Source organism: Microtus oregoni, unplaced genomic scaffold, assembly GCF_018167655.1.
Source record: "Microtus oregoni isolate MIOR12 unplaced genomic scaffold, Mior012 000022F_ref0000154, whole genome shotgun sequence".
In the NCBI taxonomy this organism is placed as follows: Eukaryota; Metazoa; Chordata; class Mammalia; order Rodentia; family Cricetidae; genus Microtus; species Microtus oregoni.
The window spans coordinates 14261680-14288922 of record NW_024543081.1 but is presented as its reverse complement, the minus strand read 5'-3'; the positions used below and the strand labels follow the sequence as shown (position 1 = coordinate 14288922).

Sequence of the window (27243 nt, the reverse complement as noted above, 5' to 3'; positions counted from 1 at the left end):
CAAGGAGGTGTGGGCCTGTGATCCCTCCCAAATCACTAAGTCAGAAGCCTGGGTCTGACTCAAATCCTCCTAGGTTTCTTGTCCGCTGTCTGACATCGCTACCATGATGGTGGCATGCATCTGGAAAAGGAGGGGGTTGCCTGCTGAGGTCCTAGCAGCCCAGCTCCTGGTCCTGTAAACTTCCACAGCCTGAGGTCTAAGGTCGATGATAAACACCCCAGGCTGGGCAGAGTTTAACCAGCACTCTGCCCTCTGCTTGACATCACCAGTGGCCTGTTGCTGCCTAGGGAGACACCGATGGGCCATCCTCAGATCTCTAGCATTCACCAGCATGAGTTGCAAAAGCCAGGACTTCTCATAGCCTCTTGGTGGCACAGAAACATTCTGTGGCCATTGTCTCCCCTCTGGTCTGAAACCAGTTAAGTCACCCAAGCTGTCCCTGCTTGACCCACCTGGTTGGGGCATGGGGCTGTACACGGAGCCCCTTCCCAGGTGTGGAAAATGGAAGTTAGCAACAGCCAGCTGTCACTCAGCTGCCTGGGGTCCTCTCCCAACACCGGAGCCCCCTACGGAACTTGGAGACCCCATTAGGATCCAATCTCCAATGCTAACTCTCTATACTCACAGAGACTCAATTTCCCCTTCTGCTCAGGAGGGGGCAGTGGTGCTCCTTCTGTGCCTCTGAAGCGTGTGGCCCCTCCCTTGCTGTCTTCCTGAGGCCTGCACTCATGCCAGGTCTCCTACGGTAACGGCCCTATACCTCTATGTAGGAGTTCATAGGCTCTTAGCGGACAGGCGCCACAGACATCCTTGGTGACACCTCACCAACATGGGTACCAGAAGAGAAAACATGCCTGTCAGAGTCCTGTAGGGCACGGGGTGAGATGCTGAGGACACCCTTGCTGAAATTGACCCGCAGCCCATTGCCCTGCTTCACAAAGAACCAGCTGGTGTATGCCAGGTACACAGGACGATGGCATAGACAACCCTCCCTCTGGGCTCCCTCTGTCACACAGAGGGAAGCACCTCCTGTGAGAATGTGGCCTTGCTGTCTCTATAGGCCCCACCCACTCTCCCATCTCTAGTCTCTGAGATAACCTGCTATTTTCTTTCCTGTGGCCCGAGATCTCCCTGAGTCTATTCTCTCGTGTCTCACTTACAAGTCATCTGGGGCAGTGGGACCTGAGCTATGGCACTCAAACTGAACCTGTCATTGAAAGCTCCTGTCCTGAACCCTGGCTGACCCAGACAAGCAGAGAGAGGACAGTGTCCCAGGTGGTGACCAGGGTGGAGTCACCTGCTGGATGGGTGGAGTCAAGGCCAGCTCTACCACTAGCACAGGGACCTCCGGGCAGGTCTCCACTCCCCGCAGCCTCCTGTCTACCCAGTCATGTGCACAGCAAGCCCAAGAGGCAGAGATGGCCACCACTCCTTTGGGAGACTGCAAAGGAGGTTGCTGGCAGACCCCAAAGAAGTTCCCTGTGGGGCATGTTGAGCATGGAGCAACACAAGGGGACAGAGGCGGGTTTGGGGAGCCCTCTAGAAGGCCAGGACTGAGGAGAGAACCTGAATGGGGGAAAGTAACTGAGGCAGAAGAGGCCCTTGGTTTGCAGCAGATCGTGTGTCTTGCTGGACTCAGGTCCTGAAGCATCCCCCCACCCCCCGAATTAGAGTAACACTGAGAGGCAAAGCCTAGGTGCAGGAATAGAAAGAAAGGCTGGCAGGAGCTCCGCATCTAGCCTACCTTGAGGTGGCCTGTTCTCAGCTCCTTGAATGACCTTGGACAAAGTATTCTGACCTCTCAGACCTTGGTTCCCTCGACTATAAAATGCAGATGTCCCTGGCAATTCCAGGAGGACCGACTGTTCCATACCAAGGACTCTGGGGATGATGGTCCCCATCCTGTGATTGACCACACTCACCTTGTGACTGAGCCCCTGTAGCCAAACTTGCCCATATCTGTCTGTCCTGCCTTTCCTGCACCCAGATCAGGGCTTCCTCAGCCCACTGTCCCCCATCCCTCACTCCCCAGCTGAGTAAGGCCTGGCATACAGTAGGTGCTCAGCAAATGCTCAAGGACACAATGAATGACTGTAACCCCTGGGCCCCACCCTCTAGACCCCTGCTGGGCACACACTTGCACACACATGTAGACACACCCCACCTGGCTCCCCCCCACCGACCCACCCCAGCTGCACTGGGCCTCAGTGGAATCACCTGGAGGCTTAACAGGTGCTAGGCAGGGTCACCTGGGAGGGAGCAGGATGTTTGAAAGGGGAGCTAGGATGAAAGGGCAGGGGCAGGGTAGGCGGTCACTGTCACCACCATCATGGGGGCTCAGTAGCCCTGTGACTGGTAACCCTGGGGCTCAGCATCGAAGGCGTTGGCTGGATGCTGGTAGGTGCCACCCATGCCAGCAGGGTCCGGCCCAGCGCTGGGCTCCACGTAGGGTGCATAAGGCATGCTGGAGTCCTGGCTGGGATCCATGTAGTCCTGGGAGAAGAGGGCCGAGTCGGCGCCAATCTGGTACCGCTGGAAGGCCAGCACAGCCTGGCCCGCCTGGGATGGGGGCAGGCAGGGACGAGGACAGGTAGGAGGGATGGTTAGGAGAGAGACAGACAAGAGTATTGGGTTAGTAGAGGTTAGTTGACAGGATACAGATGGTTACAGATGTTCAAACCACCAAGCTTGACTAAGGGGAAGGACTGTTCACACAGCCACCCCTTCCGAGACCCAGGACCACATCATCCAGCCATAAAGAACCTCAGAAGCCACTTGCCCCGAGTATCCCAAGCCAAGACGACTCAGCCTCGGAGGGTTAAGATGACCCAAAGGCCCACAGCCTGCTCCCAAACTGTGTTCTCAGGGGTGTTATGTGAAATGGGAGAAAAAGCCTCCTAAAACAGATGCCTAAAAGCCATCTTTTTGCTTCTCTTGCAGCTAGGCACAGTCATGTGGTTAACTTCCAACCAATGAGGCACAGCCATATCCCATGACCCACTGTCAGGTCTAATGCCGGGGAAAATAGATGTGATAGCTGGCGCTCCAATAGCTAAAACACACTAAGATGGACGATGGGTAAGAGCTAAGGTTGTGTCTAATCACTGAAGGCATTCAGAGCCACTATGCAAGCCCCACACTATTTCTCCAGAGTTGAAATTTGTTTAAATTATTATTATTATTATTTGGAATTGAAATCATTTGCCACTAAAGCTAATTCCAGCTGAAACACACAGCAAGACAAGTGTGAGAAAAGAACAAAGCAGTAAAACACGTCTCAGAACCACAGGACTCATCAGAACCTTGACTGTCTGATACATGCTGGGCCCTGTTTGTCTCAGCACAAAGATTGCCTGCAGCTGCACAGAGGGAAGACAGGATGCTGACCACAGGAACCACATCAAATTGGCTCTGCAATTCACAGAGAAAGCCTTCCCTAGACCTTTCCGGCCCACAGTCCTGGGTCATGACTGGGAAGATGAAGGCAGAGAGGAGGAATGCCGAGACTCAGCCCCAAAGCCAGAGGCCCTGGCCTGTGTGGGACTGAGGAGTTGTCAGGGCTCTCTGGGGCAGTGGTGAGAGGGCAGGAAACAAAAGAGAAGTATGGAGGCCAGGCTCTCCCTGTACTCCCTGGCTTCGTGATGCCTGTGGAGGCAGGAAGCTGGAGCGATGACTTCCACAAATCCTTTCGAGAGAGAGGCCGCCAGCTAGAGCACTGGTTCTCAACCTTTGGGGGTCGCATGTCAGTTCTTTAAATTACAATTATAACAGCAGCAAAATCAGTCATAAAGTATCAATGAAATAGTTCTGCATAAGGAACTGTATTAAAGGGTGGCAGCATTAGGAAGGCTGAGAACCACTGCTCTAGAGACACTGGAGACAGTGTCCGTGGCCAGTCCCCTGCCACCCAGTGCAAAGGGAGAAGGTCCTGCCCCAGCAATCATAAGAGAGAGACTGAGGGACTCTATTCAGCACTCTGGGACCTGCACTCCACGTGATATCTCACTGGGCAGCAGGCTGTCTGTACTTGCATGCCGCCAATGCCTGCTGGCTCACTCTCTGCATTCAGCGACAGCAAGGCAGAAGAAGCAACGCTCTGGAGTCCGCTTGCACCTACTGCATCCTCACAGCCTGCAGAGAGTACAAGCCCTGGGTGGGTGCTGTCCAGATTCTGGGGACCCAGAGGAGGCAGTGAGGAGGATCTAGAGGCCAAAGTCTTTCGACAGAACAAGTATTCACTAGAAGACCCACTCCCCGCTGGGCGGTGGTGGCGCAAGCCTTTAAACCCAGCACTCGCGAGGCAAAGGCAGGCGGATCTCTGTGAGTTCGAGGCCAGCCTGGTCTACAGAGCTAGTTCCAGGACAGGCTCCAAAGCCACAGAGAAACCCTGTCTCGAAAAACCAAAAAAAAAAAAAAAAAAAAAAAAAGACCCAATCCCCGAGGAGAGTTTATGGGGATGCACCTGACTCAAGGAATGAATGAATGAATGGGTGAACAAATGAATGAAAGACAGAACTGACATTTATTGAGCATCCCTGTGCCAAGGCCTGCAGGCCTTTGTTCAACCTGCTCAGCTGCCTGAAGAAGTTCATCCATTATCAGTCAGGCTAGGAAAATTGACCAAGATTCAGAGAGGTGCAAGAATTTGCTCTTGGTCACACAGCACAGGAAAGCTGAGCTGGGCCAAAGGTCCTCCAACATTCCAGGCCAGCCCTCTGCAGGAAGTCACTCCAGGGGGACAGTAAGCTGGCCTTTCACACCACAATCACGGACAGGTTATCACACTGTCCAGGCTCAGCCCCTTCCAGGAAGGCACTTCAGACCCTCTAAGGGGCCACCCCACTTTGTGGAAGGTCGGCTACCTTTCCCTCCCAGCCTACAGGCTCCTGGGACCAGGGACCAGTCTAATCCACACAGGCACCAAACAGTTGCTCAATAAATGTTTACTGAAGGAGTGAACGTAAAGAATAAACCGAGGAAGCGATGCAGCATGAGTGAGCCAGCGCTGAGTCTTAGCTGACTACTCCAGCTAGCCTGTCCTTCCTGCTCTAGCGGTCAGCCGTCTCCTGCACTTGAGCCCTGCTGGGGCCTGGACTCCCTGCCCTTCAGGGGCTACGGCTGAGCTGAGGCAGGGAACAGTGTGTTGTAGTCCTCCTGGAAGGTAAGTTCCTTGAGTCTGCGGACGGCCAGGGCTGCTGTCAGGCTCTGCCGGAGAGAGCAGGGGTGAGGCTGCTGAGGAGGTGGAAGGGCAGAGCTGACTCAGGAAGGCCAGCTGTGGTCAGCAGCACCAGTCCCTCAGGTCCGGTCAGCTCTGCCCATCTCAGCCAGAGGCCCACTCTCCTCCAGATACCTTCTTCCCAAATGAGATCCCCTGGGGTCACCTTGACGGTCCTGCCCAGTCCTGAAGGCATCAAGAGCTATGGTTACTCATGGCTGGTCTCCAGGAACCACAAAATTCTAGCTCCCAAAACTGGGGGCTGAGGATGCCCCAGAAAATGGGTGTTGGGGTCTTTTTAAAATATATATATATATGGCCAGGGCTGGAGAGATGGCCCAGAGGTTAAGAGCACTAAATGCTCTTCCAGAGATCCTGAGTTCAATTCCCAGCAAGCACATGGTGGCTCACAGCCATCTGTAATGAGATCTGGTGCCCTCTTCTGGCATGCAAGCATACACGGAAGGAATGTTGTATACATAATAAATAAATAAATCTTAAAAAAAATAGACATGACCTAGACCCACACAAAGAGGGGCTAGCCTTACTATGCCACGGAGTCCTCGAGACCTTGGGCTAGCCCTGCAAAGAACAGACCGCAGCAAACCCAAGACCCTAGATATGACCCCCCATCTGCAAGATTGGAAACAGGGTTCTCTGTGTAAGAGTCCTGTAGCTCTGTAAATCAGGTTGGCCTTAAACTCACAGAGATCCACCCGCTTCTGCCTCCTAAATGCCGGGATTAAAGGCGTGCGCCACCATTGCCCAGCTTATTTTTTGTCTTTTTTAAGGAATATTATTTTTAGGCTGGGTGTGGTGAAACAAATTCTGGGACAGCCAGGGCTACAGAGAGAAACCCTGTCTTGAAAAGCCAAAAATAGACGAACAAACACACTGATAAGTGACTGAGCCTCAGTTTCCCTGTTTGGAAAGCGGTGTCAATAGGAACCTTCTGAAGTGGGGAGCCCCCATGATCGAAGACCCTCGTGAACGAAGACTCAACATGAGCAAAGAAAACAAGGGAAGCAGCAAAGGCGCTGCCTGTGTGCAGAGGCCAGGCAGGAGGACCTTGAGTTCAGGCCCAGTCTGGGCTGCACTGTGAAGTTCACGTCACAACCCTAGGAAAGCTGCTCCACAAAAGGCAAGGGTTTGCCTTGCTCAGGGAGGCTGTGGGTGGTGCTGGAGTGAGGTTCCCGCCAGGAGACAGAGCTCAGCCTATCTATTCAACAGGCCACAGCTTGGGGTGTGGCTGGGGCTAGTGGGGAGTCTACAGGCGCCATACTCACCCAAGTGAAAATGGAGAAGAAAGAGAAGGCGATGGCGGCCCGGGCGGCATCTGTCCCTTCGTTCAGAGGGTTGTCCTGGACCTTGGAGACTTGCCACTGGTTGGCCAGGAAGCAGAAACCCACGAACCAGAAGAAGGCCCAGAAGGCTGGAGTGTCCAGGGTCAGGCCACATGTCAGTGACACACACAGAGAAGGGGGAGAAAACAGGGTACCAAGAAACAAGGACACAGGTCAAGAGCATGCTCCCATGCTCCCCGACCCCCAAATGATGAGCGAGGAGGTGGAACAGAGAGAAGGAGCGGACTGGGAATGATGGAGTTGGGGTTGGGGGGCCACAGAGAGGGCAGGTCAAAAGCAAGCAGATGCACAGGGCAAACCATGGAGCGAGAGGACAATGGGGAGGGGGTGGGCAGCCAGGTCAGGGGCCTCTCTTAGCGCCTGCCACATCCCTGGCCTGGTCTGGACGACCAGCTGCCAATGCAAGGAGCTGGATGCAGCAGCCCTGCTCAGACTTCTGGAGAACTGGGGAGAGGGACCACTGGGACAAGGACAATAGTAACTGCACAGCCTACAGCCTGGGCCTCCACTTCCCACGTGTGCAGCTTCCAGAAGCCTCCCAAGTGGAGCCCCCTGAAGCTGAGGTGTGTGGGCTGGGTAGAAGATCAAGATCCTCTGTGGGTACCAGGGTCTCCCCAGAACTGTCCAGGACAGAGCCTGGGCATGTGCCAGCCTATCCCTGAAAGGAGCTTCTGGGAACTCCATGGAAACAAGGGAACAGTCACTTAGTCCTAGGTCTTTCTGGAAGGTCAAAGGGTCCCCAGTTCCTTAGGAAGCAGGGCCCACAGTCTCCTGATCCTGCCCAAAGTGCCTACCAGACTGACTCTGGGATTCCCATGGGTGGGAGACTGGCAAAGGGAGGTAGTTCTGCTGAGACCAGGGGAAGGGGGGATCGAGGATCTTCAGGGAAGGGAGCCGAAGGGCACTGAGACCAGAGCTGACTTGAGCCCCTCCCCTCGTCAGCCGCAGCCCCTCGTCTGGGGCTTGACTACCCACACTTCACGGGAGGTTATTAAGGGGTACCACCCGAGCAGGCTCACCCGAGACACCGATGTCGGACAGCACAGCCTTCTTGCGATCCTTGACACTGCTGATCTGTGGGAAGTACACGTCCAGAGCCAGGTAGAGCAGGCAGGTGAGGAACGCCAGCACGCCCACGGTCACGCCGTAGCTGCAGGCATTGGGGTTCCGGTTGTAGATGCAGAACTCCTCCTCCTCCTCTGAGCTGTTGAGGTAGCCCTCATTCACGATGGAGCCAAAGACCACAATGGAGAAAACCTGCAGGGCGGAGCAAGTGTGAGCACAGCCAGGCTCCCCCACCCTGTCAACTGTAGCCTGATCCCCTGCGAACACGAACAAGAGACAGGTAGGTATTTAAGCAGGGACCCCAGAGAAGGAGGGCGAGTTGCTTGAGGTCACACAGCAAGGCAGCATCCATCACTTTCTAACACTGCTACAGAGCTTAAGGGCCTCTGACTGTTCATGCAGTTCTTCCTACCTCCTGCCACCAAGGGTCCCCAAGGCTCCCTGCCAATCCCCCATTCTCCAGATCAATTTCTACAGTTCCTAGCATCGTGTCCCAGTATCGTGTCCCTCTCTGAACAGCCTAGGTAGGGCTGCTCTAGTCTGGTGTCTCGGGCCACGAGTCTTGGTCCTACCCCGGTGAATGAAGTGAGAAGTCAAAAGCTCATAGCGGTAGCCATCCTGCCAGAGGCGTCCCACAAGCCACCTCACTCACGGTCTTAACAAACCCGGATCACTTCAGCTGGACTGGCAGCTAGCTCAGGCCACAGTGGCTCTGCCTCCTGCAGGCCACACCCCATGGTGACTAGACCTGATAGATAAAATGTGGTTACAAGGTGTCTCGGAGCTGGGCATGCAGCGGTGGCGCACACCTTTAATTCCAGCACTTGGGAGGCAGAGACAGGTAAGACAGGTAGGTCTCTGAGTTCAAAGTCAGCCTGGTCTACAAAGCTACACAGAGAAACCCTGTCTTGAACTCCCCCTCCAAAACAAACAAATAAATAAATAAAAGAATCTGGGCTCATAAGGCCCCACCCCGCTGAGAAGCTACAGGTGGTTGCTAGGGGAGGGGCAGCCATCTTCCTCATGGTGAACTGCCGTTGCCAGGTGAATAAGGCCCTGCTGTGCTCATGCCAGCAACCTTAATGCAAAGACACAGGGCTGGAGAGCGTCCCAGCGGGTAAGTACCGTTTCCAGTACCGTTTCCAGTACCCATTTCCGGTGGCTCATAACCATCTGTAATTCCAGGGGATCTGGTGCCCTCTACAGGCCTCATACATAGACACAAATAAACATACATAGACATAAATAAAACAGGACATGACTGTAAGAGCTTGTTGGGTAGAGGGGTTTGGCAGGAGGGAGAAGGAAGAATGACTGGGGGGGAAATGATCAAAGTACATTACATAAGTTTGAAGTTACAAAAGGATAATTTAAGCGATGAGATTTTGCCTCTGGCTCCCACTCTCTGGCCTCCTGTCCCTGCCTGCTCTACTGGAAGGCAGCTGCTGTGACAAGGGGCGGAGGAAAGTCTCTAGCTGATAGCCTGAAGGGAGCTGAAGCCCTCTCCATCAGCAGCCCATGGAGTGTGGGTGGGCTGAAACCCAGAGCACATGCTTGTGAACTTGAAACTGACTTGTCCACAGGAGAGCCAATGAGACCACAGCCCTGGCTGACATCGTGGCTTTAGCCATGAGAGACCTGGAGGCAATAGCTCCCACCTTAGCAGATTCCTGACCCACAGAAACTGAGGTAAACTGTGACTGCTGTTTTAGGCAATACGTTTGGGGGCAATGTATTATGTAGCAATGGCTAATCGACATATCAGTATCATCAGCAAATGCAGACAACTGCATGCGTGTATGTGGAGGCTAGAAGTCAATGTCTAGGGGCTTCCTCGGCTACTCTCCACCTTACTTTTAGAAACAAGATCTCGAGCATGGCGGTGGTGGTGCACACCTTTAACCCCAGCACTCGGGAGGCAGAGGCAGGTGGATCTCTGTGAGTTTGAGGCCAGTCTGGTCTACAAAAGCTAGTTCCAAGATAGGCTCAAAGCTACAGAGAAACCCTGGTTCAAAAAAAAAAAAAAGAAAGAAAGAAAGAAAGAAAGATAGATCTCACTAAACTTGGAGCTCACTGATTCAGCCAGACCGTCTGGCCAGTAAGCCCCAGAGATCTTGCCATCTCTGCCCATCCAGCATTGCTATTACAGGCTCAGGCCACTGTACCCAGCTTTTAGATGACTATGAAGGCCTGAACTTGGGTCCTCGTGTCTACATAGCAAGAACTTACCAAGAGAGTCATCTCCTCAGCCCCTACTTTCCGTTTATTTAAAAATGTATTTTACGCACATGGATGTTTGGTCTGTACACATGTGCAGTGCTCATGGATGCCACAAGAGGGCGTTCAATTCCCCTGGGACTGGATTCCCAGATGGTTGTGAGCCTCCACGTGGGTACAAAAAATATCCTTCCGTTATCAGCCACATGCTCTCTGCCACAGTAGACACACCCAGGAGGGGTAGTAAGGCAGAGACGTTGTGGAATAGGGGAAGAGCCAAGAATCGTCCAGTGTTTTCTTGCATGTCTACCACCAGACAACAGTGGTCCCATTCATCTGCTGCCTCATGACACCCTCCAGGCCTCAGCACACTGAGATGTTTGATCTTTTCATTATATGAATCTCCATTAAGTGGATAATTGGTGATGGGATATTAGATTGGTATTTGTGAGTTATTGTTTTTAGAAAATTATATTGGTATCGATTCTTGTATGTTGATACAAAGTTAAATTATATTAACTATTGTATGCAAGTATGCTTCAGCCTCTGTTTAAAACATTTGTTATGTATTGAGATATATATATATATATATATATTTACCATATTGCGGTGTACATTTCTGCCTCTGATTAAGATACTTATATATTGTTATGTAATGATATACATTGTTTACATTTGGAGGTCATTGTCCTCATTTATTGCACAGTTTTTATTCTCTTAGTCTTCAAGTTAGATAGGTATCGAGAATTATAGATCAATAGTCATCTATGTTTGTCATATTTATATATAGGCTAATCAGGTTCTTTAGATACATAGAGATTATATTTAGTATAGATAGTATAATCTTCAACCTCTTCAAAGAGCTGTAGAAAAAGGCCTTTAGTCTAACCTAGAGTTCCGTGGTAGTGAGACACAATTACTCCTAGCAACACCGCTCTACTCCCGAGAGAATGTTGAGCACCAAAGACACTCCACTGGGAGCTTGTCTTTTTGGAAGAACTGACCTTTGAGCAAAGAAAAGCCCATACCTCGACCACTGACAGAGATACAGAGTATCTGTAAATGTATAAAACAGGATTGTCTTATCTTGCCAAGACAGGGTAGGATAGTTCTAAAGCCTTAGCCAAAGTTGGTTGCCTCAACATTGCAAATGAGACTTTGGGTGATTGCCCAGGTAGTTATCTCTATCGTTTGTTGCACATTTTGGAAGTTTCTCGTTTCTACTTCCTGGTTGCTCAAGTTATATTACTTCCCTTCTCAGATCTTTGATAGAGTTGAAGATTAGATAATTATAGTTACCCTCCTCATGATTTAGCTAAACTTAATTTCAATATATTATTTAGACTCCTTGAAATAGAATGCTTAGTAAAACTTTTGTTATATGTTTCTTGATTAATATTGTTTGTTGCTTGTAATTTTATATTCGGTATCTGTTCCTATTGTATATAGTTGTATTGGGTTTGGTTCGATCTTGTTTAGACAAAAGGGGGAGATGATGGGGAAGCTCAGCCAATCACATTTCGCTAGGGTGTGGCGCCTGGGGCCAGGGAAGAAAGACCTGGGAATCCAGGTGCACTCTCTCTTCTCTCTTCGCTCGTGGGAGTTTCCCCGTTTTCCAATTATTAAACTAGGTCTGTTATATTGAGCTTGTCTGGTTAATTCTAGCTTACCGGTCGATTACGCCCATCAGTCCTTCATATCCCCAGATGCCACCAAACACACAGAATGGAAAAGTCTCTTGATTAGAGAGATTTCAGACCCTGGGGTCAGACAGGCCTGCTCCATTCAAATCTGGAGCTGCTTGCTAGGTGCAGCCCCATACAATGGGCTTCTAGAAAATTATCATCTAGTGAGCCGGCTCAGTGGATAAAATCACTTGTAGCACAAGCTTGGTGAGCTGAGTTCGATTCCTGGGACCCACACAAAAGTGGAAGGAGAGAAATAACTCGGCAAAGTTGTCTTTTGTCTTCCGCGGGTGGGTGCACAGAGTCACACTCACGCATATACATGTATACAGGGGATGTAGTTCACTGGTTCCGCGGGTGCACATAGTCACACTCAGGCACACACATATATACACAGGGGATGTAGTTCATTGCTAGGTCAGGCACTTACCATCCTGGCACTTAAAAAAACACAACACCAACCTCTCCTCTCGGGGAGGTTTGCACACCAGTACCCAGAGCAGGGCATGCCTCTCAGGATTAAGAAAGAGGCCCTTTCAGGTTGCTTCCTTTCCCTGGAGGCTTTGGGCAAAATGGAACACCAGAGGCCTCTCTTGAGCAATATTGCCTGTTCCTGTGGCAGGAAAACACACTGCTGCAGCAGGGGCTGAGAACAAGAGTGAGCCCCACTTGTCAAAAGCAAGGAAAACGGGCTCCCCAAAGGCTGGGAGGGGGAGCAGGCAAACGGAAATCTGGGCCTTGGGGAAGGCTGAAGAGGAACCATTAAGACTGGGTCTCTAAGGGGAATCAAGAAGGGAGTCCTTGGAGAGGCCAGGAAAAAGGTGTCGGAGACATGTGTCCCCAGGAGGGTGAGGAGCAAGACCAAAACACCCTCAAAAACAGGAACGGGGCGGCCTGTGACCCCACAACAGCAGCAGGCGCCAGCTCTGGTCAGGTACTCACCACAAATTGTAAGCTTCCTGGTGCCTGAAACTTTGCAGAAAGGGACACTGAGGACAACAGGACCTTCCTGTGAGGAGTGACCCTTGGGGTACAATCAGAGAATCCCTGCCTGGCCTTGGGTCTAGGGAAAAACAACAGCTGAGGACTCCCAATATACTCTGAGGAATGGATGCTTAGGGTGACAGCAGGTCCTGAAAAGGTCAAGAGGATGCATCAGTGGTCAGGGCAGAGCTCTGCAGCTGGGCCCTTTGAGATGACTGAGAAAGAGCCAGCCCTGCATGGATGGCACACATAATTCAGGCAGGGGAATGGAAGCAGAGGCTGGAGGTGGACTGAGGATATGGTGGGGTAGTGGGAGAGTAGCAGTGATCAGTGGGGTACAGGCCTGATGGACTGTGGGGTGACTACCGTCTTCAGGTGCAATAAGCATGGGATTTGAAGTAGCTGGGGGACAAGGCCAGACTCACAGATCCCTTCCCATTGGTCCTGCTCCTTCTGATGTCCCCACTGGAAGATGGAAGATTGGAAGTTGAAAAAAATCACTTTTGGGGTTCCTCTCTACCATCTGGATACATCCTGAGTATCTAGGTATAGAGGCCAACTGGGCACCAGCCCCATTCACTTCTGGGGGCTCTGTTCCTCCTCCTCCTCAGCTATGTGCTTCCCTTCCACTGTCCCAGGCCCTTTCTAGGTCTTCTTCCTTGGAGACTGTTCCTAGCACAGGTCCCACCCCAAACTTAATGGTGGCCTCTGTGACAGGTGCAGGGAAAGCACACAAACTGCAAGGGTGCACTATTCGGAGAGCTGACTGTGTCACACACACACAGATCTGCACTGCCTCGGGGTGGGGCCCAGGAGGCCTCTTCCTAGAGGTCAGTAACAGCAACTCCTGAGCACCTCATATGTGACCTACACCAAAACTACAAGGCAGCCAAGGTCCCTGTTCACACCGAAGGAGACAGGTATTCATGTAAGTTCTGAAACATACCACGAAGAAGCATTAACTAGTGTAAGGGGAGACAGCCAGGGTGGCTGATGAAGTGACCACTGAGTCAGGCGGCAGCAAACACCACCACTACCCCACCTCCCCAACCCCCGCCCTAATCGGTATCTCAAAAATGATGGCCCAGGGAGGAGCAACAACAAGCACAAAGTCCCTATTAACACCTTATTGTGTTAAGACGGAGGTAAGGGAAGTGACACAGAGCCAGAGGAAGACATCTGGGAATTAAGGTCACCGAGGTAAGCAAAGGCTGGTCCCCTGGGGTCAGGGTGGGTCTAACAGTCAATGAGGACTCAGAAGCAGTAACTGACCTGATCTGACCTGGGTTTGCATGCAAAGAACCAGCTGGTCAGCTCGGAGAGAGACTACAGGGAGCTCCTGCAGGGATTCCTGCAGAATCCAGGCTGGAAAGAGCCAGGGAGCAAACTGGGGGAGCTCGGACTGCAGGAGTGGTGCAGCCTGCAGACCTGCTCAGGTCCCACACAGTGAAGGAGAATACTGAACTCAAGGGTAGACCTGACGACAAACAGACAGAGGTGCACCTGAACACACCTACACCCTGCAGGTCCAGGCCTATGGATGAACAGACTGTCTTTTTTTTTTTAAATATTTATTATGTATATAACATTCTGTCTGTGTGTATGTCTGCAGGCCAGAAGAGGGCACCAGACCCCATTACAGATGGTTGTGAGCCACCATGTGGTTGCCGGGATTTGAACTCAGGACCTTTGGAAGAGCAGGCCATGCTCCTAACCACTGAGCCACCTCTCCAGCCCCTGAACAGACTGTCTTCAAGAACCTACCGTCTCTGAAGTCTCCAGAGCCATCTACCGGATTCTCTCAGTCTCACCTACAGCGATGATCTAATTTCTCAACTGAGCAGGGGACAGGGCCTCATGTGTTGCCGCTCGACCTCTCACAGATGTGGAGAGAAGGGCTTACAGCGTGTACTGAGGTATGCTCAGACCCACCAGACTGACATACTCATTCCTATCTTAGGACTGTGCCTGGGGACTCGTGGGTCTCCCAGGCTGCAGTGGAGCCAGCACTGGCATGCCAGACTCTCTGAATCCAGAGCTGGTGCCCTGTGCCAGGCAGCCTCCCTGGGTAGCTTGTTAAAGCCAGATCTGCAGAGACCGCAGGGAACACATAGCGTAAGCAGACACCAGAGAACCGGAAACTAAACCAGACGGAAACTCTATATGGATCCAGTGGAAGCCAGGATATGGGAAAAGACATTGTGGTAGCTGGCTGTGCTGTGGGGAAGGGGAAACGGTCCTCACAGGAAGAACCAGGGGCCAAAAAACAGCAGAGGACCCAGACAGGAGGCTAGGGACCCAGGGGGGCTGCCTGACAGTGGCAGGTTCAGAATGAACCTCCTTCTGTCCAACTAGCTGGAGAAAATGGCGAGGAAGGGATGGCGAAGTGGCTTGGCAGGTAAAAGGCCCATGTTGTCGAAGTCTGGAGTCCTGAGTTCTATCCCAGGAGTCACACAGTGGAAAGAGAAATCTAAAGCTATCCTCTGACCTCCACACGTGTGCTGTGGCGGACACTCCTGAATACAGCCAGAAAATAGAAAACAAATGGCCAGGTAGACAGTGTGCCTCTGCCATGGGTTCCGCCCGCTTCTGGATCCATCCGTCCTGTCTTTAGAAACAGAGTCCAGATGGTGCTTGGTGGAGACCCACAGCCAACTCAGAGCAAGAAGAAAAACCAGATTAGAGAATTTCAGGATACTGAGCTACTAAATTCAGAGGTGCAGAGCATCCAACAACCCAGAAGCCCTGAGCCTCTGGCACCCTTGGCCTCTGCACCCTGTCAGTCATCTGGAGGGAAAGAATGCACAGCTGCAGGGTGCTGCAAAATTCTGTACATGCAGCTCCCACTCCGAACACTGCTTCCTTCCTTTTTTTCATCTAATGAGGCAACGCCTTTCACTCTTGGGGACCCTATGAAGATGTGGCGACCCCAGCAACCTTCTGGACACCTCCTTAGTGACCCTCCCCACCCTGATCTCAAGGGTTGGGATGTTTACTGTCTGTCTCCCCATGAGACCCTGTGCCAGCCTGTAATTCCAGAGGGTCAGAAGTCAAAGAGAGTACCTCAGAGATTTGACCATTAGTCCTCATTGAGACCCATATATCCCAACAAAGTAGCTGCTACCCAACAGGGAAGCTGAGGTTCACCAGAAGGTGGGACATGGCCTCTGACCCAGCCTGTCCCTCCAAAGCACTCCAGGATAGAACCAGCACCCAACTTACAGCTGCTCCCAAAGAGGGGCAAATTCCAGACCGCAGTTCCAGGCTACCATGACAGACAGCCCTGAGTAATTCCCAAGGGACCAAATGGTGAGTATTCTTAGAGAACAGAGCCAGGAGGCCTGTGCCTGAGTCAACTGAAGGACTCTAAGAACACCTCCCCTTCTCAACCCGTCCCTCAGCCAGCAGGGGCACCAGCAACTCCTGAAGTCCTAGCTATTAAAGGTAAGGTATTTTACTTTCCTCTCTACTTGTTTCTCAAATAAATCTTTCCATCCTTATGTTTAGATTTATTTTTATTTGTGTTGGTGTATGCCACACGTGTGTGGGTGAGCAAGCAGCCAAAAGATGATATCAGATCCCCTGGAACAGGAGTTACAGGCAGCTGGGAGCCACCTAACAGGAGTGCTGGGAACTGAACTTGGTTGGGTTCTCCAGAAGAGCAAGTACTCTTTTTTTTTTTGAAAGATCTATTTTTTATTATGCTTTTTAATTAATTTATTTTATGTGCATTGGTGTTTGGCCTGTGTGTGTGTTTGTATGAGGTGTCAGAGCCCCTGGGACTGAAATTAAAGACAGTTGTGAGCTGCCACTTGAGTGCTGGGAACTGAACTCAGGACCTCAGGAAGAGCAGCCAGAGCACTTAACCTCTGAGCCATCTCTCCAGCCCCCAGCAAGTACCCTTAACCACTGATAATTTCTCCAGCCTCTTCTTTTTGTGAGACAGAGTCTTAGTTAGTCTGGTACTTGCTTAAGTAGCCCCATCTGGCCTTGAACTCGCAACAGTTCCGCTGATGACTCAATCTTCGGCATACTGGAACTACAGGCATGTGCCACCACACTAGTCTGGAAAGGTCTGTAGATGAATGTCAGGTTTACCCAGCTAAGCTGCAGATAGCATCCATTAAACACCCCGGCCTGTTAAGCTTCCAACAATACCTTCCACTGACCCTGCACAGACATTGATTCCTAAGTCAGGTGGTTGGGAGGAGACTGCTTGGTCCCCGTTGCCCTCCACCCCTTTGGTGCAGGCAGCCAGACAGCCTGCTCACCACCTCAAGGTCTTCTCTAATTGCGCCCCAAGCCCCAGAAAACAGCTAGGCAGATATCATGAACCCCAAATACCCTCTTTATCCCCCAGCACAATTATGAGGCAAGCAAGGGTCTTGCCCCTAGCCTCCTCCTCCAAGACCCCATCCACCACTCATTCACAGGGTCCCATCTACCTACCAGACCCCAGACCTGGGCCAGACCTCAACCCTCACCAATCTGGCTACCTGGCCCTGTTACCTCGGCTTCCCCACAAAATTCTGTAGCACTTCGTGTTGCCAGCTTGGACCCAGGCCACCTCCACAGATCTTCAGGCAGTGACAGCAGCCACGCCAGATGCTTTCATTAAACCTAAGTCAGGGGAAAGCTAGTTATTCTGCTAAACTGACACTCACTCAGGAAGTGAACTCACCCTTCCCACCAGGCCTTACCCGCTTCCTCTGGCTTTTATCAACATTGCCCTCCTAAGGCCATGAAACCTCAAAGCCTTCGCCCTTGGCTGGCCCTTGGATCTTCCCCCAGATCTTCCCAAGGAGGCCAGCTCGGCAGCATCTGAACCTCCACAGGAACTACACGGCCCCAGGAAGCCCTCAGGACTCTCAGATCCAGGGCAGCTTCCAATCAGCTCCCTTAGTCGCATCATTACGTAAGTTGTTCCCTATAGCTCAATAGCTGGGTTCAGTCTCCCCAAGCCCAGCAGGAAGGTCAAGAGACGCCTGCAGGGGAGCAGGAGCCAGCGTGACAGGCACAGGTAGTGCAGAGCTCCAGGAGAGAACTCGGTACCCCTGGCCGGTAGTGTACCACGTGCACACCCCTGAACACAAGGGACTCACGCCCAAAACCGACTGTGAGCTGAGCCTGGCTTCCGGCCAGCATCTGGGCTGCAGTCCCCTCCCCAGCCCAATCCTGCCTCCTGCACCCCGGGACAGGCAACCATGCTGAGATGAGTCAGGCTGCCAAGGGCCCTACTACAGACAAGTCCACAGCCCACAAGATCATGTGAGGGAAGCAGAGAAGCCAGCACAGAGACGCGTGACAGCGCCCAGCAGCAGCTCATCTGCCTAGAGAGCCTGGGCCTCTCCTCCTGGCAGCCTTAGATGTAGCCACTGGGGATTAGGTGGGAATCTTCCCATAGGCTGTCCTCACGTGGTCTCAGTAGTGGGGCTGAGCTGACTGGGCAGGGCACAAGGACCACGTCTCACTGAGTGCGGAGATGCAAACCAACAACCCTCTCCTGAGGCTATGAAAACACAGGGCTTGAAAGCCTCACCAAGAAGGGGGAAACTGAGACCCAGAGAGCTGGCTGCTTTGACTGGCCAGGGCTCCTCCATCAGTGCCATCTCTGCCCCTTTTGGAAGGAAGAAGTGGAGAATGTCCATCCTGTCTGACCCTGTCACTGCTGAACCCAAGCACCCAGTCCACCCAGCAAGGTGGCATTGGTGAATTCACTTCAGAGACGGGACAACCGAGGCTCTGGAGTTCCTCAGCTAGTGGGGACAGGGTTCACCACTCAGGTACTGCCTCTTGCCTTGCCAGGTGATGCCAGCCCCAGGCTGACACCGCGGTTTCTCCTAGCCTGGCTCCCCTTTGGAGACAATCAACGTAGAAGAGGTTGCAGCCTTGCCAATTCTCAACTATCTGCCCAGTGGACAAGGGCAATGAGGAGAGAGCGAGCTGGGGAACCCAGGAAGGCTTCCCAGGGGAGGTGACAGTTCTGATAAAACAAGGGGGCAGAGTAGCACAGGTTCCAACACACATACCCACAGTTCAGAGTCCTCCCAAGTTGGCCATCACCCCAGCACTGGGAGTCTGACAGATTCCCTGTCCCCAAGGCTTACAGCCCAACTCAATTCTATTATGTCTCTCAGTCCACGCCATCAGCTCCTTCTGGCTGGTTGGTTTTTTTTTTTTAAATATTTATTTATTTATTATGTATTGTGTCTGTGTATATGCCTGCACGCCAGAAGAGGGCACCAGACCCCTCTACAGATGGTTGTGAGCCACCACGTGGTTGCTGGAAATTGAACTCAGGACCTTTGGGAGAGCAGGCAATGTTCTTAATCTCTGAGCCATCTCTCCAGCCCTGGCTGGTTGGTTCTTATCCTGCTAACTCTAGTGTTGCCTTCTTGTCTCAAAGTCTCAAAGGGTATGCACTTTCTCCTGGTTCTCCACACTCAACACCATATTTTAACTAGATTCTGGGCCATATTTCTCACATTAGTGTGGAAGCCTTCATTGCCTAAAGCAGGCAAAACACAGAGTCCAGGTGAAATTGAAGGACAGAGTGCCCACATCCTATGCATTTGGACTCAGGGGAAGGGCGCACAGAGGACCTCGCTGCCAGCCGGGCACCGTGGAGATCCATTTATAAGGATCAACCACGGGATTTGGCAATGTGAAGGTCACGGATGAGCCTGACCAGAAGGAGGTGAGAGGGAGGGAGGGAGCCTGCTGAATGTCATTCTAGACTGAGCCCTCTCAGCCCTCCAAGAGACCAGGGGAATGGGGAGGGAGTGGCTGAAGAGGGGGAAAGGCCAGGAGCAGAGAGGGGAACCTGAAGGTGGAGAGGCAAGAGGAGAATGGGGGGAAGCTCCAGATGCAGACACAGGAACTTGAGCAGGCAAGAGGGCCAATATCCAGGAGGCTGAGCCACCAAACAGGGCAGAGATGGAGAGCAGGACTGGATTTAACCCAGCGGTGGCAGGTAAGTGCAACCGCGCAGAAGTGCCAGAGAGGGGACAAGGTGCCGGGGGTCTGAAGGCCAGGCATGGGGAGGGTCAGGTATAAGATCACAGGGCTCAGGGGAGAGGACAGACAAGAGGGCTGAGGACAACTGGACATGGCATGAGGATGCACACAGCCTAGGCTGTGGCTGTGTCAGATGAGGACGAGACATGGAGGAGGGCAGGCCCAGGTGTGAAAAAAGAGAGGGGGAGAGAGGGAGGCATAGTGACCAGAACCGAAGAGCTGCAGGTCAGGGAAGGGGTGTGAGGCCAGGGGAACCACGCTGGCCCTGGTGTGTCAGAAGGGAAGGGAGATCTCAGGGCTGCTGGGCAGCCCAAGCTGGAGGAAGGCCTTCAAGTCCAAGAGGCTTCAGGAACAGAAGGACCCTGAGCCTGCTCACAAAGGGAAGGTGGGAAGAAGAGAATGACCACTATTGAGTGGCTTCAGGGTACAAGGGCTCAAGGTAGACCACGTTACAGAGAATTTACATGAGGAGGTCAGGGATTAGAACTTCAGGAGAGACAGAAACTCAGGGCACAGTCCACGTCCATCTGCTCTGTGACTGTGGGCTACCTCAGCAATCTGGTTTGTGGGGTCCTTCACGGTTCTGGGCTGACAGCTGGGGGCTGTACCAGCCAAAGAGCTACTCTTCCACCAAGCCTGGGCTGACAGCTTGGGACTGTAGCAGCCAAAGAGTTATCTCTTCCCCCAAGTCACTTCCCCTGCACCTGCCTCCTCAGAGGAGATGAGCCAAACTCCATGCCTGGAAAGGAAGCTCCCCAGAAATAAGGAGGTATGACCAGCCTGCCAAGCTCCAGCGACACACATGTGTGCAAGGAGCCTCCCTCTGCTGCAGTGTGTGTGGTGCACACAAGTGGAGGCCGAAGGTCAGCACAGGGCGCCCTCCTCTGCTGTTATCTTATTTTTTGAGGCAGGGTCTCTCAGTGAGCCTGCAGGTCATTGATTCAGCTAGGCTGGCAGAGTTCCAGGGACCTGCCTGTGTCTGCCCACACCCAGTGCTAGGGTTACGGGCATATGCTGCCACATCCGGCTTATATGAGGGTGTAAGGGATCCGAATCCAGGTCCTTAGGTCCTTCTGACCCCCACAGACACTTCCAACTTAATGAATGGGGAAACTGAGGCTTAGAGAACATCTTGCTCTAGCCACACAGCCACTGAAGACTTGCCCTGTGCCCTGCTTACCTCCTCTCCCACTGGGACAGCAGGTTTTTCAGGTCTGACTTCCAAGCCTGGCTTCTCCAACTACCTTGTTATCTGCCTCTTCTTTCCTCCCTCCCGGCTTCTCCTCTCTGTCCTCCTGGCCTTCCCCCCACCCCCCACCCCATGCTCAGCTTTGCTCCTCTTGGTCTGAGGACTGGCTTACCTATCCCAGCAGCCTCAGTTACTGGCTCTGGGCTTATCTGCCATCTGAAGTGGGGACTGCACACCTCTAATCTCATTGGGAGACGGAGAGAAGTTCCAGGACATCCTGGGCTAAATTAAACATCAAGACCCTGTCTCAAGTTGGGCAGCAGTGGTGCACACCTTTGACCAGTCAGAGCTACACAAAGAAATACTGTCTCCAGCCGGGCGGTGGTGGCGCACGCCTTTAATCCCAGCACTCGGGAGGCAGAGGTAGGCGGATCTCTGTGAGTTCGAGACCAGCCTGGTCTAGAGAGCTAGTTCCAGGACAGGCTCCAAAGCCACAGAGAAACCCTGTCTCAAAAAACCAAAAAAAAAAAAAAAAAAAAAAACCCAGCCAGGTGGTGGTGGCACATTGGCACATGCCTAATCCCAGCACTTGGGAGGCAGAGGAAGGTGAATCTCTGTGAGTTCGAAGCCAACCTGGACAGGTTCCAAAGCTACAGAGAAATCCTGTTTCAAAAAACAAAAATTAAAACAAACAAAAAAAAAAACAAACAAGAGACCCTGTCTCAAACTAAAAAGTGAAGAATTGGGGCAGGAAAGACGGGTCAGTGGTGAAGAGCTATCACTGCTCTTCCAGAAGACCTCAGTTCAGTTCCCAGCACTCACATAAGAAGCCAGGAGATCTGATTCTTTCTTCCTGACTCTGTAAGCACCCACACTTACATGGCACGCACACACAAACACACACGAACAAGCATAAATAAAAATCAGTCTTAAAAAAAAAGTTAAAAATTAGCCAGGTGTGGTGGCGCACAACTTTAATCCCAGCACACAGGAGGCAAAGGTAAGTGGATCTCTGAGTTTGAGACCAGCCTGGTCTACAGAGTTCCAGGATAGTGAGGGCTACACAGAGAAACCTTGTCTTAAGAAACAAACAAAAAATTAAAAATTAAAAAAATTTTAAAAAAAGAAAGAAAGAGAAAAAAGCCAGGAGGTGATAGTGCACACTTTTAATCCCAGCACTCAGGAGGTAGAGGCAGGTCGAGGCCAGCCTGGTCTACAAGAGCTAGTTCCAGAACAGGATCCAAAGCTACAGAGAAAGCCTGTCTCGAAAAACCAAAAACCAACCAAACAAAAAAAGTCAAAAATTGTTGACTAGAGGTATAATACAATGAGTGTTAAAGCACTTGTCTAGCAGGCATGAAGCTCGGGACTACAAAAACAAAATAATAATAATAAAAACAACAACAATATGGAGAAAAGATAAAGCAAGGAAGAGCTCACCAGCTCACCACTGCCACAAACCTTCCAGGTTCTCCAACCCTAAGACACAAATGAAGGCTAGGAAAGAGACTTGCTGCTGAGGCTAAAATCCAGGCTGTCAGGCCCCTCAGGCCTCCAGCTGTCTACACACCAAGGAAAGCACCAAAATACACATCAGAAACCCAGAGGCCCAACCTCTTACCTCCTGTGTACAACTCACCACACCCTAGACCTGAGACACACACAGGAGTCCAAGAGTTGGCCCCATCAGAGAGGCCAGGAGGGCTCCAGGATGGAAAGTCACAGATGTCAAGCCTTCCTGTCTAGGTGCCAGAGTGTGCCTGACACTGGGAGAAAGCCGACTGGATGTGACAACATACCTCCAACCAGGACACATGCCCCCAGACACAACTGCGAGCCAGGACTCCGGGAGACATCTGCAGAGAGCGCAAGGAGCATGAAGCCCTGCAGCCCGGATGTTCCTCGACCTAGAGAGACACCTGGCTGAGCTTGCTGCTAACCTAAAAATGGGGGAAAGAAACCAGGTGTGGAGATGCACACCTTGAATCCCAGCAGAGGCAGGAGGATCTCAAGACCAGACTCAGCTACAAAGTGAGTTCTAGGACAGCCAGCGCTACACAGAGAAAGCCTGTCACGAGGGGAGGGGGAGCCCCACTATACTTACTGAATTCTCCCTGAGTACTCAAAAAAAAATCAGTCTATCAGTCCAACTGGGTGTAGTGGCTGGCGCACACCTTTAATCCAGGTGGATCTCTGAGTTCAGGTCTAAAGCCTAATCTACAAAGCAAGTTCCAGGACAGCTGGGGTTACACAGAGAAACCTTGTCTCGAAAGAAAAATGACCACAAAAAGTGGAAAGTTCTGGAGAGACCACTCTGCAATTAGGACAACTTGCTGTTCTTTTTGTTTGTTTGTTTGTTTTTGTTTTTCAAGACAGGGTTTCTCTGTGGTTTAGGAGCCTGTCCTGGAACTAGCTCTTGTAGACCAGGCTGGTCTCGAACTCACAGAGATCCGCCTGCCTCTGCCTCCCAAGTGCTGGGATTAAAGGCGTGCGCCACCACCGCCCGGCAACTTGCTGTTCTTTAGAGTGCCAGTACCCAGTTCCCAGCATCCTAGGAGGTTCATAATGCCTCAATTCCAACTCCGGCGTATCAGATGATCTCTTTTGTCTCCCGAATCCCCCTCACAAAGGTGCACACACATAGACACAAACTTAGCCTGGCGGTGGTGGTGCACACCTTTAATCCCAGCACTCGGGAGTCAGAGGCAGGCGGATCTCTGAGAGTTCAAGACCAGCCTGGTCTACAGAGCGAATTCCAGGACTGCCAGGAATGTTATATAGAGAAACCTTGTCTCAGAAAAACAATCAAAAAATTAAAAAACTAAAAAATAAACTTTAAAAACATTTAAATGGACTAAAGATGTGACCTAGTTGGTAAAGAGTTTGCCCAGCATGCAAGAAGCCCTGAGTTCCATCACCATCACTTAACAAAATCGAGTGTTGCCTCGTAGCCTATAATTCTAGCCAGAGGGAGGTGGAGGCAGGAGAATCAATCCAAGGTCATTTCTAGTTACAGACCAAGTTTGAGGCCAGCCTGAGCTATAAAAGATCCTGCCTTTAAAAAAAAATGTAGGGATGGGGGAGAGAAGGATTAAAAAGCAGATGGAGGCAGCAGCTTGCAGTTGCCCTGGACGATGTCCCAACCCCGCCATCCCCATCAGGTGCAGTCTGGCCTTGCCCAGCCTGGGGGAAGGAGTGACAGGGAAGAGTAGAGACAGCTTCAGTCAAGGGGCTCCAGGGACTCAAGGTCCACATTGAGTGAGGCCCCAACGTTTGCACGGTAAGAGTCTCAAGGCAATCTTTTGTAAAAACAGGAAAAAACGATCTGGTACAACTTCTACAAACCCACTAGTCTGTGTGCTGGGACCGTAGCTACGGTGGAGTCCTCGGTACCAGTGGCCCTAGCTTGTACAGGACTGAGTGGCCTGGGAATCTGGGGCTATGCTAAAGCCAGGAAAATTACAGCAAACCTGAACAAATCGGTGCCCTTAACTCCATGGAGAAGTCTAGGGCTATCAGACCCCACAGTAGATGAGAGAGTGCATTGGTGGCCCCATTGTTAGTATTCAGGCATCAGTACTGGCCTGCCCTTGGGGTCCTGACAGGATGCATCCTCAACTGCAGCCACTAAGAGCAGCTCCTGTGCACATTCACTACGTTCCCTTCTAAAAGGTGGGCCTGTGTGTCTCTCATTCTCTCTGTGTCTCTTCCCCCTTCTCTCTCTGTCTCTCTCTTCTCTTCCACTGCTCCTGTCCCCAGAGACCAGTCTCTCCCACTCACCTCCCCCTTTCCCCATCCCCTTCCCCCAATTAAACAAACAAACAAACAAACAACAACAACAACAAAAAAAACCTCCACGTGAACTCTGGCATTGGGGAGCCACTTCAGAATTTGTTAGGATGTCTCTACATACCACAGACTGAATAAGGTGGGGTGGAAACAAGACGGCATGACATGAAATTTACTCTCTCTCTCTCATTCTTTCTTTTCCCTTTTCCGCCCCAGAACTGAGGTTAGAGACCAGGGCCTTAACACTTGTTAGGCAAGTGGTCTGCCACTAACTACACCCCCAGGCTCATCTTCATCCTTTCTAAAGGTGTACGTCAGTGGTATTATATATCCCATGTTATAATCACCATGCACGATTTTCGTGCTTTCCAATAACCAGCAGGTATTACTTTAATGATCAGGTAGAGGGGGAAGGTCTTTATCTTATATTTAGACAATCTCCGGTAGCCCAGGCTGGCTCTAACTGGCTACGTAATTGAGGCTGGCCTTGAACTCTTGATCCTCCAACCTCTAAGTCCAGAGTACTGAGATTACAGGTAGAGGTCACTGCTCAACGCTTTTCTTTTTTAGGGTGTGGGTGTTTCTCTGTGTCAGAGCCCTGGCTGTCCTGGAACTCACTCTGTAGACCAAGCTGGTCTTGAACTCAAAGATCAACCTGCCTCTGCCTCCAGAGTGCAGGAATCAAAGGTGTGTGTCACCGCCACCCAGGATCAAAGCTTTTTATCTAGATTTTAAAAACATTTTTCTCTAGCCTATAGTACACACCTTTGCTAAAAGTATAAAGCACCTAGAATCCAGGTGCCTGAGCAGGGCTGGGAGATCATGGAGATCTTCGGGCTGGAGTTAGACTTGATCACTCATAACCTGGAAACTACAGGATTGGCAATCTCCCCTGCAGCAGAAACCCAGTCCTTTGGCAACAAGACTTGGATTCGAATGCTTGCCTGCCGTTCTCAAGAATCACTGAGTAGGTGCTAGATCTAGTTAATTCCCCCCTCCTGCTCACCAGGTCCTCCTTTTACCCCATGTATACAAGTGTATGGCCTCTGCATCCCACTAGACCCAAAACGACAACACCTCCAAGAAGCACCCCAATTCCACAGCAGGAAGACCCTGTCCTGGCTCCCTCCCCGGTAGGACTGTGGGCTCCCTGAGCATCAGGGCTGAGCCTGAGTCATGCAGCCTTCCCTTCGGGCCTGGCAGACTCAATAAAGCTTTGCTAAATGAAGCCATCGCGGGGAGAAATGACCCAAGCACAAGAAACGCCCACACCCCCTCACCAAGCTTCCCTCTCACAGCCAGGTGTCCCAGAGAGGTCAGAAGAAGACGAGGATTCCCACTTTACCTAGGGCCTGCAGGGACTTCTGCAATATGGGGAGTGCCAAGAATAAAGAAATTCAGGGTCACAAATCCTCATGGACATATCTGGGCTGCACGGCCATAAAGAGTGCCAGAAACAAGGCTCTCCATAAGGAGGACATTTAAACACTTTCTAAGACCAGAATAAATCCCAAGCCATTGCACCCATCAGACCCTGATATGGCCCTGAAAACCAGGACAGAGGGGCACCTCAGCAAGACTAGGTCACAGCTGACTTCAATCACAACCCCAAGGGTCCCTAACCTATGTCACCAATCCAGGTTCTTTCGGTCTTAGCCCTTCAGGAGCGAGCCCCAGACTTGCAGTAGCAAAACTCTCCTCCACGAAGCCAGCCAACCCCAAAGGACACCACAGCCCTCAGACCTCCTCTCCCTCCGGTGCAAAGCCCCAGAGCCTCTCCCTTCAAGCTGTTTTTGCCCCACACCCCAGGTCTGAGCTGAGCCCCACTCAGCTCTGGGGGTCCTGCACCGATTAGGTGGGCAGAAGGTTGCGAACAGACCGTCCTCCCTGCTCTCCATTGCGTGGAAGGGACCTTTCTCCAGACAACACCTAGGCGCCACTCAGGTGTATGCTGCGGCTAGAGGTGGGAGTATCGCCGATTCACAAAATGTCAGAGCCCAAGGGGGCCTCAAGAAGGCTCCTCCCACCCCTATAAATCGAGACACTAAAGCGTGACAGAAGAGGTGACGCTCCCCACCCAGCTCGGAACTGAATCCCTCGCTTCCCCGATCTTTTCTTGGGTGGTTCCCTGCCCAAGGTCACGCGGCTTAGCAGATGCAGGTCTTGGAGGAACCCCGGTATCCAGCACCACACTCAGGGCTCTGCAGCGTGTGGGATGAGCAACAAAACCTGGTTTGCGGTCCTCGCCCCGAACACGAGCGGCAGGTGCGGCGTGCGCCCTACCGAGAAGATCTACGCCCTGATCCGCGCCCCCCAAAAGCGGCCTTGAACTCGCGCTCCGTCCCCACGGACGCGCGCGAGCCGCGCTGCTAGCCGCAAAGCAGCGACAGCTTGGAGGTCACGGCGATAGGGCTGAGGAACTCGGCGGCGATGGCAGGGGAAGCAGCGTGCGGCCGGGATCCGCTGCACCGGCAGGGCCGGCCCGGCCAGGTGAGGTCGCGCCGCTCGCCGGCGCCCAGAGCCCCAGCCCGCCTTGCTACGTCCTTACCCAAGACACGACACGCAGGATGGTGTGTGGCTGCCGCACCAGGGTGTAAGGGTCGAAGGCGCCCCCGGCTTTGCCCGCTCCGTACGCACCCCCTTCCATCGTGGCTGCACCGCGCGGCGCCCCCCGCTCGGCGCACGCCGCCAACCCGTGCGCGTGCGCGGCGCCCCCGC

The 27243-nt window shown here is 52.1% G+C and overlaps 1 protein-coding gene across 2 annotated transcripts; it reads right to left on the bottom strand.

Moving 5' to 3' along the window:
- Nucleotides 1-27243, bottom strand: Syngr1 (synaptogyrin 1). Of its 2 annotated transcripts, none has more exons than XM_041672595.1 (4): nucleotides 27074-27239; nucleotides 7599-7836; nucleotides 6502-6647; nucleotides 1-2559 (listed from the first exon to the last, which is right to left on the bottom strand). In XM_041672595.1, exons 1-4 carry the CDS (start codon nucleotides 27170-27172, stop codon nucleotides 2338-2340), a joined length of 705 nt encoding a protein of 234 aa, XP_041528529.1. In that variant the 5' UTR covers nucleotides 27173-27239; the 3' UTR covers nucleotides 1-2337. The 2 variants fall into 2 exon arrangements, with proteins under 2 accessions (XP_041528529.1, XP_041528530.1); XM_041672596.1 differs by lacking the exon at nucleotides 1-2559 and adding an exon at nucleotides 4928-5205 and having other exon boundaries at nucleotides 27074-27243.